Source organism: Saimiri boliviensis, chromosome 4 (assembly GCF_048565385.1).
Source record: "Saimiri boliviensis isolate mSaiBol1 chromosome 4, mSaiBol1.pri, whole genome shotgun sequence".
Classification (NCBI taxonomy): Eukaryota; Metazoa; Chordata; class Mammalia; order Primates; family Cebidae; genus Saimiri; species Saimiri boliviensis.
Genome location: NC_133452.1, coordinates 102,416,082 through 102,429,155, shown reverse-complemented (window position 1 = coordinate 102,429,155; position 13,074 = coordinate 102,416,082). Strand labels below are relative to the sequence as shown.

The 13,074-nt window shown below is 37.8% G+C and overlaps 1 protein-coding gene across 2 annotated transcripts in view; it reads right to left on the bottom strand.

Moving 5' to 3' along the window:
- ZFAND3 (zinc finger AN1-type containing 3) overlaps nt 1-13,074 on the bottom strand; it is a 329,390-nt gene that overhangs the window by 215,030 nt on the left and 101,286 nt on the right. For both annotated transcript variants that reach the window (XM_039466542.2, XM_074397991.1), the window contains exon 2: nt 2,467-2,507. In XM_039466542.2, coding sequence (XP_039322476.1) covers nt 2,467-2,507 — 41 coding nt within the window. The remainder of the gene's footprint in view (nt 1-2,466; nt 2,508-13,074) is intronic.

Here is a 13,074-nt window from a genome sequence, read left to right as displayed (position 1 = left end):
AGCATAAGACAGTTCCTTATAGTTATTTGATGTGAACCGCCTTATTCAAAGGTGTCTGGCCTTCTCCCAAAACCATTCCAGTAAAGCACAATTTACAATGGGGTCTCCATGTGGGGACGGATACATCATCTAATACAGGTTGAGTATACCTTACTCAAAATGCTCGTGAGCAGAAGTGTTTGGGATTTGTTTTTCTCAGATTTTGGAACATTTGCACCTTGGAGCATCTCAGATTTGGGATTTGGGGTCTTGAACCCATATAAATTTTGTCTCAGGGCCACTTTCATCTTTAAAGTTAACCTTTCATCAGTGAGGAAGCATTTCTTTACATCTGTAATTTTAGATACATAAGGTAAGGTGCAGAATACAGTCCTTTTTTTTTTTTTCAAACAGAAGTCTTGCTCTGTCATTCAGGCTGTAGTAAGACTCACCGTAACCTCTGCCTCCTGGGTTCAAACAATTCTCATGCCTCAGCCTCCCGAGCAGCTGGGATTACAGGCACACACCACAACACCCAGCTAATTTTTGTATTTTTAGTAGAGATGGGGTTTCGCCATGTTGGCCAGATGGTCTTGACCTTCTGACCTCATGATCCACCCATCTCGGCCTCCCAAAGTGCTGGGACTACATGCACGAGCCACTGTGCCTGGCCCGTATACAGTTCTTTAATATGGCACAAATACTGTTAAAAACTGCGTAAAAATCCACCAGTATTTCCTTTAAAAACCTAAACTATTTGGCAAATTCCAAATTTTGAACATATAAAACCTGTCAGCTTCCCCAATTCTCCCCAGTCCTTCCTACCTATCCACTAGTTTAGGCACAAATGTAAAAGTCTAAAGCTTACACTATAATTTCTTCCTTGCCCAAACAGTATAATGAATAGAAGATTAAAACTAACAACAACAAAAATCTCTTTGATAAAAATCTACCCAGGCTCCTCTGAGCCCTCTTTGGACCAGGCCTCAACCTGGGCCTTTACAAACCAGGAACTCTCCAAACAAATGCTTCCATCTACCCCATCCTTTTACATTAAAAGACTTAAACAGTAACATTTCTAACAGCTCAAGGTTACCTCCCTAGGATGACCCTAGCCTCCCTTAAAGTGTCTGCGTCTTAAAAGCTCAAGGCTGCCAAATAATTTACTGTTTGTTCTAGCCACCATCTGAAGATAGGCCCTGACCAACCTCTTCACTAAAAAGGGCTTACAACTGTGAGTCCTTCCTCTGTCCCTCTGAGCCGGACTCCTACAACTCAGGGGTGTCTTTCTCAAGGACTTGAAAGCCATTTCTTTAAAAAATGTAACCATCAGGAAAAATAGGGTCTCTATTCCCCAGTCACAGTGCCAGCTAACAGACACAGCTGGCCTAATCAGCATATTTTACCAATCTTTTTAAATTTTTCACTTCCTTGACTCTACAGATCCCCTGTTTATCTGCCCTGACCAGTCCCCTGCCATTCTCCCTTTAAAACTCCCAGTCATCTCTGCAAATTGAAGTTGATTTCAGTTCATACAGGACTCTCTTCCCTATTGCAAAAGTGTATGTATTATTGACGAAAATCTGTCCTTAGAATTTAAGCTAGTACGCAGCTTTATCTCTGACAAAATGAATAAAGAAGTTAAACATACCCTAATTAGTAAAGACTTATTTATATAGATCACTGAAGTTATTTTTTCTTTAAGTAAAAAAGAAAAAAAAAAAAACCCTAAAGGTTTAAGGAGTCATAATTCTAGGAGTTAACCAATTACCACTTGGGAGCTAAAACAGGCCCTTGACACCCATCAAGCCCAAATCCTTTGTTTTATAATGATGAATCAAAGGTCCAAAGAGACTATGTGACTTACCCGAGGTGATTTCAATAAGGGATTTGCAGGAGGTTTTTTTGTTTTTATAGAGACAGGGTCTCACCATGTTGCCCAGGCTGGCCTCAAACTCCTGGTCTCAAGCAATCCTCCTGTCTCAGCCTCCCAAAGTGCCGGGATTATAGGCATAAGCCACCATGGCAGCCTCTATGATGGATTTGATAAGGGTCTAACTCAGCATGATTCTCTTCCTGACTCCAACATGAAAATATTCTTCTGTTATATTCTCATTAATAAAGCAATATTAACCATTAATCATTCAAGTCAAAATAAGCAACGAATATCTACAACCCCATTAAAAGACACATATTTTTACAGTTCTACTATACACCAACAACAGTAAACCAAAGAAAGGTTGTTTGGTGCAAGTACACAGAAGATAGGATTTCATTCAAGGAAGACTATCTCAACCATCCTAAGCAAATATGAAGCACCTTGTTAAGGTGAAATTGCTTTCTCACACAAGCTAAGAAAACAAAACCCCATGCATGAATCCAAAAGAGGGTCCAATTATTTAGTCTTAAAAACAACCAAAAAAAAAAAAAAAAAGAAAGAAAGAAAGAAAATGAAAGTAAATTTAAAAATCCTTTTTCTGCACTTACCAGCAAAGCATTTGGAACAGAGATTCATAGTCTTGCTGGACCTGGGGCAAACAAAAAGAAAAGAAAGAAAGAAGAGCTAAAAGTTCTGTATGACTCTAATCAAAACGTAAGATGTCTGAAATGTAGACAAAGAACTTTCTGGACAGGCAACTGAACTAATAAATTAATAACAAGTCCCTATCTAGCCACCACTCCCCCCACAACAAAATAAAAACAAAACAAAAATATAAATACTTGTTTTTTATTTTTATTTTTTACCTGTAAGTTAGCCAATGCTTTCCTTCGTTTATTGTGTATGTTAGCAGCTTATATAGCAACAAGTTCAGAATTATAAAATGCCCAGAAGATGGTATGAGAGTAAATCAAACCCACATGATTACCACATTCCCACTGTTCATACTGGAAAACATACAAAGTTATCATTATAAACAACAAAGCCTTTGTAAATGGGTAAAACTTTCTCCTCATATACACAGTCATTTATCTCTACATTAGTTGAACTTTACTCTTTCCTATTTCAGCTCCTAGTCACATTATGAGCTTCTTGTTTAAAATTCTTTCTTCAGATGTTCCAATCAAATTATTTTTCATGTCCTTTCATCCATTACTAATAGCTACAACTCACTGAATACTAACTTGGATGGGCATTTAACATACATTATCTTATTAATCGTCCCAACATCACTAAGATGGGTATTAACATATTGCTTTGCTTCTAAAATACACTTTAAAAAAAATCACATTAGCATTTCTGTAATAAGAAAATACCTTACAACTGGATACAAGAGATGAATAATTTAACCTATGTATGTCAGAGGTTGCAATTTTTTGAATTTTTGCATGAGACCGGGTGATGACCTTGAGCAGGATATAATTCTCATATGTTTAGTGTTCCAATAATGGAACACATGTTACCCCCTCCTCTGCCAAGTTATTATTCAATTTAGAGGGGAGTCTTAGAAATGAAAGACAGACAGTCTCATCCCTGCCCACATAGGTGGGCAGCCTGTTCTAGGTCACAAAACTAGTAACTATAGAAAAATATCTGACCTTGAGTCAAAGCTAATTCCAAAGGCCAACCCACCAACCGTTATTCACAACACAGCACCTAGAACCACAGTACCCCAGAGCAATCAGTGACTTTTTCTGGCCAGGTGCGGATGCTCATGCCTGTAATCCTAACACTATAGGAGGCTGAGGTGGGCGGAATGCTTGGGAGTTCAAGACTAGCCTGGGTAACATGGCAAAACCTCATCTCTACTAAAAATAGAAAAAATTTGCTGGAAGTGGTGGCACATGTCTATAATCCCAGCTATTTGGGAGACTGAAGCATGAGAATTGCTTCAACACAGGAAACAGAGCTTGTATGAGCTGACATCACACCACTGTACTCCAGCCTGGGCAACAGAGCCAGACTCTGTCTCCAAATAATAATAATAAATAATAATGACTTTCCTGTTACATTCATCTCACTGCTGTTTCCCTTCCTGATCCTCTACCAAGCAGATTCATTCTTATAGCTCCTCCTTCCAAAAACCTCCTAGAATGCTCCATGTTATCAGCTAGACAAGCTGACCTATTTATAACCTCATTCCTCAGCAACTCCATTCCCAATATTTCAGCCTTTGACCAGAACTGTCCCTGAAAATAAAGTAAGCCAAACTTCTTTTGACCTTTTTTTTTTTTTGAGAGAGAGACTTGCTCTGTCACCCAGACTGGAGTGTAGTGGCGCAATCTCAGCTCACTGCAGACTCCTCTTCCCGGGTTCAAGCAGTTCTCTGCCTCAGCCTCCCAAGTAGCTGGGATTACAGGCACCTGCCACCATATCCAGCTAATTTTTGTATTTTTAGTAGAGACAGGGTTTCACCATGTTGGCCAGGCTAGTCTTGAACTCCTGACCTCATGATCCACCCACCTCGGCCTCAGGTGTGAGCCACCGTGCCCAGCCTTGCCATCTTTAATAAGTTTTACAATTAAAGCCTCCCTCAGGAAGTATTCTCTGATGCTGACTGTTTGCCCATATGCTGGAACCTAAGACCTAACAGTAATTGTCACAAGATGCAGGAAAGGGGTTAAAATTTCTTTCCCCCAAAAAAAGATGCTGTTCAACAAGTAGATATTCCTTTAGAATTCTGCTCAATATAAATACAACAGCAATGAGGAAAATTAAGTAACAGTAAGTGAATAAAATGAGTAAGTGGATAAAGAGCTGTGTTAATGGTAGGATCTAACATTTATTACCTGCCTCTAATGTGACAGACATAATACCAAATGCCTTGAACCCCATTTTACAATTGAAGAAACAGATCCCAAGAGGGTGTACAATTTACCTAAGATTACAGAACTAGTAAGTAAATTAATCTGGTCTAACTCCAACACCTGTATTCTATTCATCATGCCAAACCTGGGCCTCTGCCCCAATATAGAAGCTGAGGGGCATATACCAGTCCAGAACCAACACTCTGGTAGTTTTTAAGAATGTCTATGGAAATCAAGTCAGCTCCCTGAGAAAGTAAAGCTTCTCATCTGGAAAAAGGACATCTCCTGCCCTCCCTGACCGTACAGGCACATAGGAAAACTACCCAAAATTCCCAGTTATTTCAGTTCTAAAGCAAGAAGAACTGAGAATGAAGAAATTCCTACAGGCCTTTTTTAACTAACTGCACTTGAAGTAGAGGTACATCCCCATCCTAAAGAGACTCATGCCGGGCACGGTGGCTCAAGCTTGTAATCCCAGCACTTTGGGAGGCCGAGGCGGGTGGATCACGAGGTCGAGAGATCGAGACCATCCTGGTCAAGATGGTGAAACCCCGTCTCTACTAAAAATACAAAAAATTAGCTGGGCATGGTGGCGTGTGCCTGTAATCCCAGCTACTCAGGAGGCTGAGGCAGGAGAACTGCTTGAACCCAGGAGGCGGAGGTTGCGGTGAGCCGAGACCGCGCCATTGCACTCCAGCCTGGGTAACAAGAGCGAAAGTGTGTCTCAAAAAAAAAAAAAAAAGAGAGACTCATTAGTACGGCTGCAGTACACACAAATCTGTGATTTACAGAACATTCTCCACTGCCAGAATATCAGGATTGTCCCCTCCCCTCCCATATCCACTCAATTTCTCTGAAGGGGCCAGAATTCCCCCAAGAGAAGCAGAGCGCTTTCTGATGTGGTCACTATCGCTTGTCCACACAATGTCACAAAAAGCCAGATGTAACTCATACAACCTCTGCTACCCCCAAGTGCCCAGCAAGAATAATGGAAAACTTTCAGAAAACAACTTGGCAAATAATGTGCCAGTTTTAACAACTGTGTTTCAGAAACCTGGTAAGAAAAAATGGAAAAATGGCGTTTTTCTGAGTCTCCTTGATCTCTCTTCAGATAGTTTATGTATTTAAAATGCCCACCATACCTATATATTAACTAAATGACATCCATTCCACATTCTGAATAGGAATTTTTCAGCAACCTGATTGTCAATCAGGTTATAAAATAAATAACACAGCTACCGATATTATTACTGATACATATTACTCATATATTTCAACAGAGATGTTTTAAATCTAAAATAAACCAGATTTTGGCTACTGAAATAATGGTCACTTCTCAACAATGCCAGCTTGGATCACATGGGTCAAGAACACTGAATCCAAAGGAAACAGCAAAGGCTCCTCTGTGAACTTTGATCCTTTCTCATGTTGAACATGTGAAACTTGAAGCTAACCACAGGGATACAACTACTCACTACCTACCAAAAAACAGTGTAATCAACTTGCATGGTCTTGCAACAGACAACAGAGCTCTCTGTAAGCATGAAAGGTAGAAAGTTTCACTGCTCCATAATTCAGAATCTATTATATTTACACTGTTGGTTGTTGTATGATATGTTTCACAGGTGTTCATTTTATTATGCTTCAGACCATATATACACATTACATACAATTATGCACTGCATATTTTCATCAATGACAGATCACATACACAACAGAAGTCCCGTAAGATTATAATGCAACCAAAAACGTCCTATCGCCTAGTAGCACCACAGCTGTAGTGTTAAAGCAACGTATTACTCCCATATTTCTGATGATGCTGACATAAACAAATCAACCACGCTGCCAGTCATATAAAAGTCTAGTACATACAATTATGTATCGTACATAATACTTGACTTAAAAATGATAAATATGTGACTGGTTTGTGTACTTACTATACTTTTTATCCTCATTTTAGAGTGTAATTCTTCTACTTACTAAAAAAAGAAGGCATTGTTATCCTATGAGATGTTAGCTGCATACCAGTTACTGCCCCTGAAAACCTTTCAGTAGGAAAAGATGTGGAAACAGAAGACAGTGATGCTCCTGACTCTGTGCAGGCCTAGGCTACTTGTATGCATGTCTGTGTGTTGGTGCTTCACAAAAAAAGCTTTAAAAGCAAAAAATAAAATAAAAACATCTTTTAAATAAAGGTGCCAAGCCTAGTGGCATGCACCTTATTTAAAGTCCCAGCTACTTAGGAGGCTGAGAAGAAAGGATCACTTGAGCCCAGGACTTTGAGGCCAGCCTGGGCAACATAGTGAGACTCTGTCAATCAATCAATCAAGAAAACTTAGAATAAGGGGTATAATGAAAATATTTTTGCGTAACTATACAATGTGTTTGTGTTTTAAACTAAATGTGATTACAAAAGAGTCAGAGGTTTAATTTTTTTTTTTTTTTTTTTTTTTTTAAGAGATGGGGTTTATCCATGTTGGTCAGGCTGATCTCAAACTCCTGACCTCAGGTGACTCGCCCGCCTAAGCCTTCCAACATGCTGGAATTACAGGTGTAAGCCACCGTGCTCGGCCAAGAAGTTCAAAATTTTTTAAAGTTTATAAGGTAAAAATATTATAGTAAGCTAAGCCTAATTTATTATTAAAGAAAATGTTTAAAATAAATTTAGTGTGACATAAGTGTACAGTCTTTCTAACATCTACAGTAGTGTAATGTCCTAGTAGCTTCACATTCGCTCACTACTCATTCACTGACTCACCCAGAATGATTTCGTCTTGCAAGCTCCATTCATGGTAAGTGCCTGGGACAGGTGTCACTGTTTTATGTTTTATGCCATATTTTTACCATGCCTTTTCTAAGTTTAGATACACAAATACAACTGCCTACAGCATTCGGTATAGTAACATGTTCTACAGGTTTGCAGCCTAGGAGCAATAGGCTACACCATATAGTGTAGGCGTGGAGTAGGCTATACTACCTAAGTTTGTGTAAGGACACTCCATGATGTTCAACATTGTTTGCACAATGAAACTGACTAACAGCACATTTCTCAGAATATGTCCCCACTATGAAGCAATGCATGACTATTTTCTTTTGTATATATAAAAATTTCATAAATGTATAATGAAAGTCTACAGATAGCATTTTTCATTTTACATTTACATTTAATATTTCTCATGCCTTATTCTTCAAAAACATATTCATTGCTCTGTAATAATCCATTACATACTAATACTATAATTTAGTCACACTCTTACTACTGTTGAATGTATAATCATTTTTCCCAATTTTCTATTACAAATATTGCTATAATGAGCATTTTTGGACTTAAATATTTAGTCATAAATCTGTATCTGAATGGCTTTAAGACTGATTCTGAGGAGACTTTACTAGATGAAAAAGTATGATTTTGGTTAAGTATTACAAAATTACCTTCCAAGTAAGTTCTAATATTATTTTTAATATATCTTTAACAACGTTTATTTTATTTTCTTTATTTACATATGAGACAAGGTCTGGCTCCATCACCTAGGCTGTAGTGCAGTGACATGATCTCAGCTCACTGCAACCTCTGCCTCCTAGGCTCAAGAAATCCTCCCACCTCAGGCTCCCAAGTAGCTGGGACTATAGGTGCATGCCACCATATCCAGCTAATTTCTTATTTATTGATTTTTTTTGTTGTAGAGATGGCATTTTGCCATGTTGCCCAGGCAGGTCTCCAACTAGTGAGCTCGAGTGATCCACCTAGCTCAGCCTCCCAAAGTGCTAGGATTACAGGGAGGAGCCACTGCACCTGGCTGACACTATTTGCAGTTTTTATATTTTTACTTGATGGCAGAAATGATTATGTTGTTAAGTGTTTCTTTAAAAAATTTTTTTCAACTTGGAAGGATTTCAATTTTTTAATGACAAATAAATTAGCCTTCATGATAATTCATCTTGGGGAATTAAAATAACATTCCTAATTTCTGGGAATTCTAGAAACATCTTATTTATAATATTTTCCTAACACACAAGACTAACTCTCCCCACTCAGAGAAACATTCAGATGCAAAAAACTATTTTTTTTTTTTTTGAGATGGAATCAGTCTCACCCAGGCTGAAGTGCAGTGGAGCAATCTCAGCTCACTGAAACCTCCGCCTCCCAGGTTTTAAGTGATTCTCCTGCCTCAGCCTATCGAGTAGCTGGGACTACAGGCGTCTGCCACCACGCCTGGCTAAATTTTTGTATTTTTAGTAAAGACGAGGTTTCACCATGTTAGCCAGGATGGTCTCGATCTCCTGACCTCATGATCCGCCCGCCTCGGCCTCCCAAAGTGCTGGGATTACAGGTGTGAGCCACCACGTCCGGCTGCAAAAAAACTATTTTAATATAAATATAGAAATAGGGGCCGGGAGCGGTGGCTCAAACCTGTAATCCCAGCACTTTGGGAGGCCGAAGTGGGCGGATCATGAGGTCAAGAGATCGAGACCATCCTGGTCAACATGGTGAAACCCCGACTCTACTAACAATACAAAAAAATTAGCTGGGCATGGTGGCGCGTGCCTGTAATCCCAGCTACTCAGGAGGCTGAGGCAGGAGAATTGCCTGAACCCAGGAGGCGGAGGTTGCGGTGAGCCGAGATCGCGCCATTACACTCCAGCCTGGGCAACAAGAGTAAAACTCCGTCTCAAAAAAAAAAAAAAAAAGAAAGAAAGAAAAAACTGTCACCATATCAATGTTCCTCAACAACCTTTTTTTTTTTTTTAACCCAACTGGAAGGAAAAACCTAGGGCACAAGAAAATGAGAGTATAAAGAAAAATCAGTACTGGCATGTAAGTATACCAAGCCCTTCCAGTTCTATGATCCCTGAACTTCTCTAGACTAGACATGTATCATAAAACCAAGAAAAATCTAGACAACGAAGAAAGTTCCTTCTTCAATGAAGGGACTCAATCTGTAAAAACTGTCACATCTGTAAAAACTAGTCTGAAAAAATACAATCTGTAAAAACTAGTCACATTTCTGAATTCAATCTCTTCTAACAAGCCAAAGAAAGTAGTAAAGGGGTGGGAAGGGTAAGAGGACAAAGTGAAGGAGAAAGGGGCAAGGAGGGCGGTGTAAAGGAAAGGAAGGAAAAAACAAACCACAATACCTAATACAATCTAAAAATCATCTGTTTTCTCACAGGTGAAATTAGAGTATTAAAGACTAGTAACAATCTGCTTGCCACCTCATACACATATAGCCAGAAAATCTAACTTCCTACAGCAGCCAGGAAGCAGCCAACAGCTCTACTAAATCATCACTCTCTGCTCACCCCAGGCACACAAGAAAAAGACTGGTTCAAACAGATGACATCCTGGCTGGCAATGACAAAGGAGGCTTTCAAGGGTGCAACCAGCCTGTCCAAACTGTTACACATCACTCTGAATCACTCAATGTCTGCAAATTTTCTTTTTAAGGAAATATTACAATGGAAAAGACGGAGCTGTTAATAAGGGATACTCATTTCTATAATGTAGCAATATGGATCCTGATTACTTTAAAAACTAATTTTAATGCAACAATTTAGGTTCCAAGTGGGTTATTGTACTTACCAGTGGTTTTAGCATTTTATGGCCAAATTCGAGGACACCAGAGCAAAATGCCTCTGATTTTGTATGTTTTAAGTACTTGCACTAACAGTTACAGTGTATAGATGTAAAACCAGTCACATTATCATGTGTGGCCCTGTATATATTACTAAAAGCTTAGTCTAGCCCCATCTAACAATTACGGAGGACAAGATGAGGCACGGTCATCAATAAACTAGTCAAAAGAAAAAGAAGAAAAAATTAAAATATATGAATGAAAGCCATTGTAGAAAAGGAGAAACAAATACCATGAAGTGAATAAAAATGACAAATAATTTTTCCACATACGAGAAACTTAATGAGGTTATCAACGCTAACACACCCTACATATAGAATGATTGCAGCTGTCCCACCATACATCCCCCAACAGGTTTTCTTCCCTAAAATTATCTTTCAGAAAGAAAGAATTGCTTTGCAATTAAATCATTACTTTTAAAACAGAAACCAATTATTTTATACTAAATACTAACAAGGGCCAAAAAAGAAAAAGCTTCAAAAAAAAACCCTGGAAGTTAGAAAGAGAAATCCAAGCATGCAGTCGTGCCCAGAGAAATGAATGGTGGTTGGGATGTCAAAGGAGGAAAGTAGAGTCACAGTCCCAGAGGCATCTCTCCAGTTAAGAGTCTGTGAAATGGCTGAGACAGTGAAGTTCTCGTTACTAGTCAGAGACACTGAAGTACAGAAGGATGTCAAGCCATCTCTAGTCTTGGATACTTTGTCAGGGTTACTACACCAAACTAGTTTTACAAGGAGGAGAGGATACAGTTTTAAACACAAATTTAAAACTTATTTCTGGAAAGTGATTACAAATAGTAGCTGCCACTGAAGAAGGCCTTTGAAGATCTTCTAGAAAGCAATGCAGTAAAATAGCCTCAAAACGTGAGGAAGATCACAAATGACGTCAAGATGATGACAACTCTCCTAATGTGACATGAATGAATTCTTGTGGCTTAGGATAAATTTTTCAGTGTTAGCAACATTTACAGATTTTAAAGTGTTTTATCTCAAACAACTTGAAAGCTGAAAAATAAAACAAATATGCTATCCTCTGAAAAACCATGGTTAATAACTTTTAAAATGGCTTGGCAAATATTAAATAATAATTTGGTAAATACTAAAGACTGATGTCTGTGCAGACATGAAGAATCTGAATAAATCTGTTCATAATAATAAATGTGTAAAAAGTAACATTTTAAAATGTGTATTGGGGCATATAAAATTACATATAATTGTATATATAATTACATATACATAAAATTACATATAATTTTATATAATCCATTATCTTAAATATGCATATGCAGTTACCATCGGGACAAAATGGGTGAACACATATGTAAGATCTCTCTGTACCTTTTTATACCTCTGGTGAATCTACAATTATCTCAAAATAAAGTTTTTAAAAAGATTTTTAAAATATCTATGAGTGATTCAGATACTTAAATATTTCATCTACATCCCTAAAAGTTTCTGTATTCAAGCTAACCAAAACACTTTTTCTTACTGAAAAAATGGAGGACTGTCTTACATCTGGGTCTCTTCATATGCAAAGATATATGACACTTTAAAAACATTCAGTCCCTGTATTAGAGTAAAACTAGTAATCAACAGTATTCACTTTCGTAGTAGAGAAGATAGCAGAGAAAAAAATTAAGTATTCTTAACCATCTTATACATTTTTCCAGAATTCTGTATCAAACAAGGGCACTTTCTGGAGTGATGAAAATCTTCTATATCTTGATGTGGGTGATGACTACACGGGTACATACATCTGTCAAAATTAAGTAGTGCATGTTAAGATTGTACATTTTACTATATACAAATTATAACTCAAGTATTTTTGGTACAAAGAATACACTGAAAATTTTCTATACTAAATTAAGTAGTTCTACTGGTTTATTAAAAAGGCATTTTTCATGTTATGAAAACAACACACAGAAAACTTCCCAACCACCTAGTGTAAGAGCAAATATCTGAGAATTAAACTGAGAATGACAAATTTGAGAGAGAAAACAATGAGGTATGGTCTGGCCTTATTTTTCTTCTGGCTAACCATGTTGCTTTTGAAAATAGGTGGGGATGGAGGGACAACATTTATGGAGCTCAGAGTACTTTATTCCCAAAGTGTGTCAAAATAATTAAATATTCACCTGTCCTACAGAAGTGGCAAGTATTTTTGCTTCATTCTGGGGAACTGCGTACTTATCTACTCTCATTAAGGTAATTCAGGCTTGCAGAGAGAGGCATTCATTTATCCACATTTATGGTAAATTAAATCAAAGGCATGATAATGTTAATGAAAGATGAAAAGTAAACTAAAGTATTAGTATTAGATCTTTCTTCGTCAGCAAATGAGACACAAACCTGGGAGATGATAGGGTTACAAGGGTTCAAAGTACAAGGTTTAAACAGGGTAGCAAGGAAGCTATATGGCTGAGAAAGAAAAGCACAAGGCACTTTCAGAAGCTGGAAGATATCCGGGTAAAAAGACATCTACATGATGCAACAGTTCTGTTCATGTCATTCAAGTAAGATAAAAATATCAACAGAACATCTACAAAATATGGAGGAGGAGAAAACAATATCTAGCAATATGCACATACAAGAAAAATTTCAATGTATAGATAATATCACTGACATATTTTTAAAATGTCATTTGTACCTCAACATCTTTCATTTGCTCAAATTCCAAACATTTTATACCTTACATCAATCTACTAGGACATTCTCAA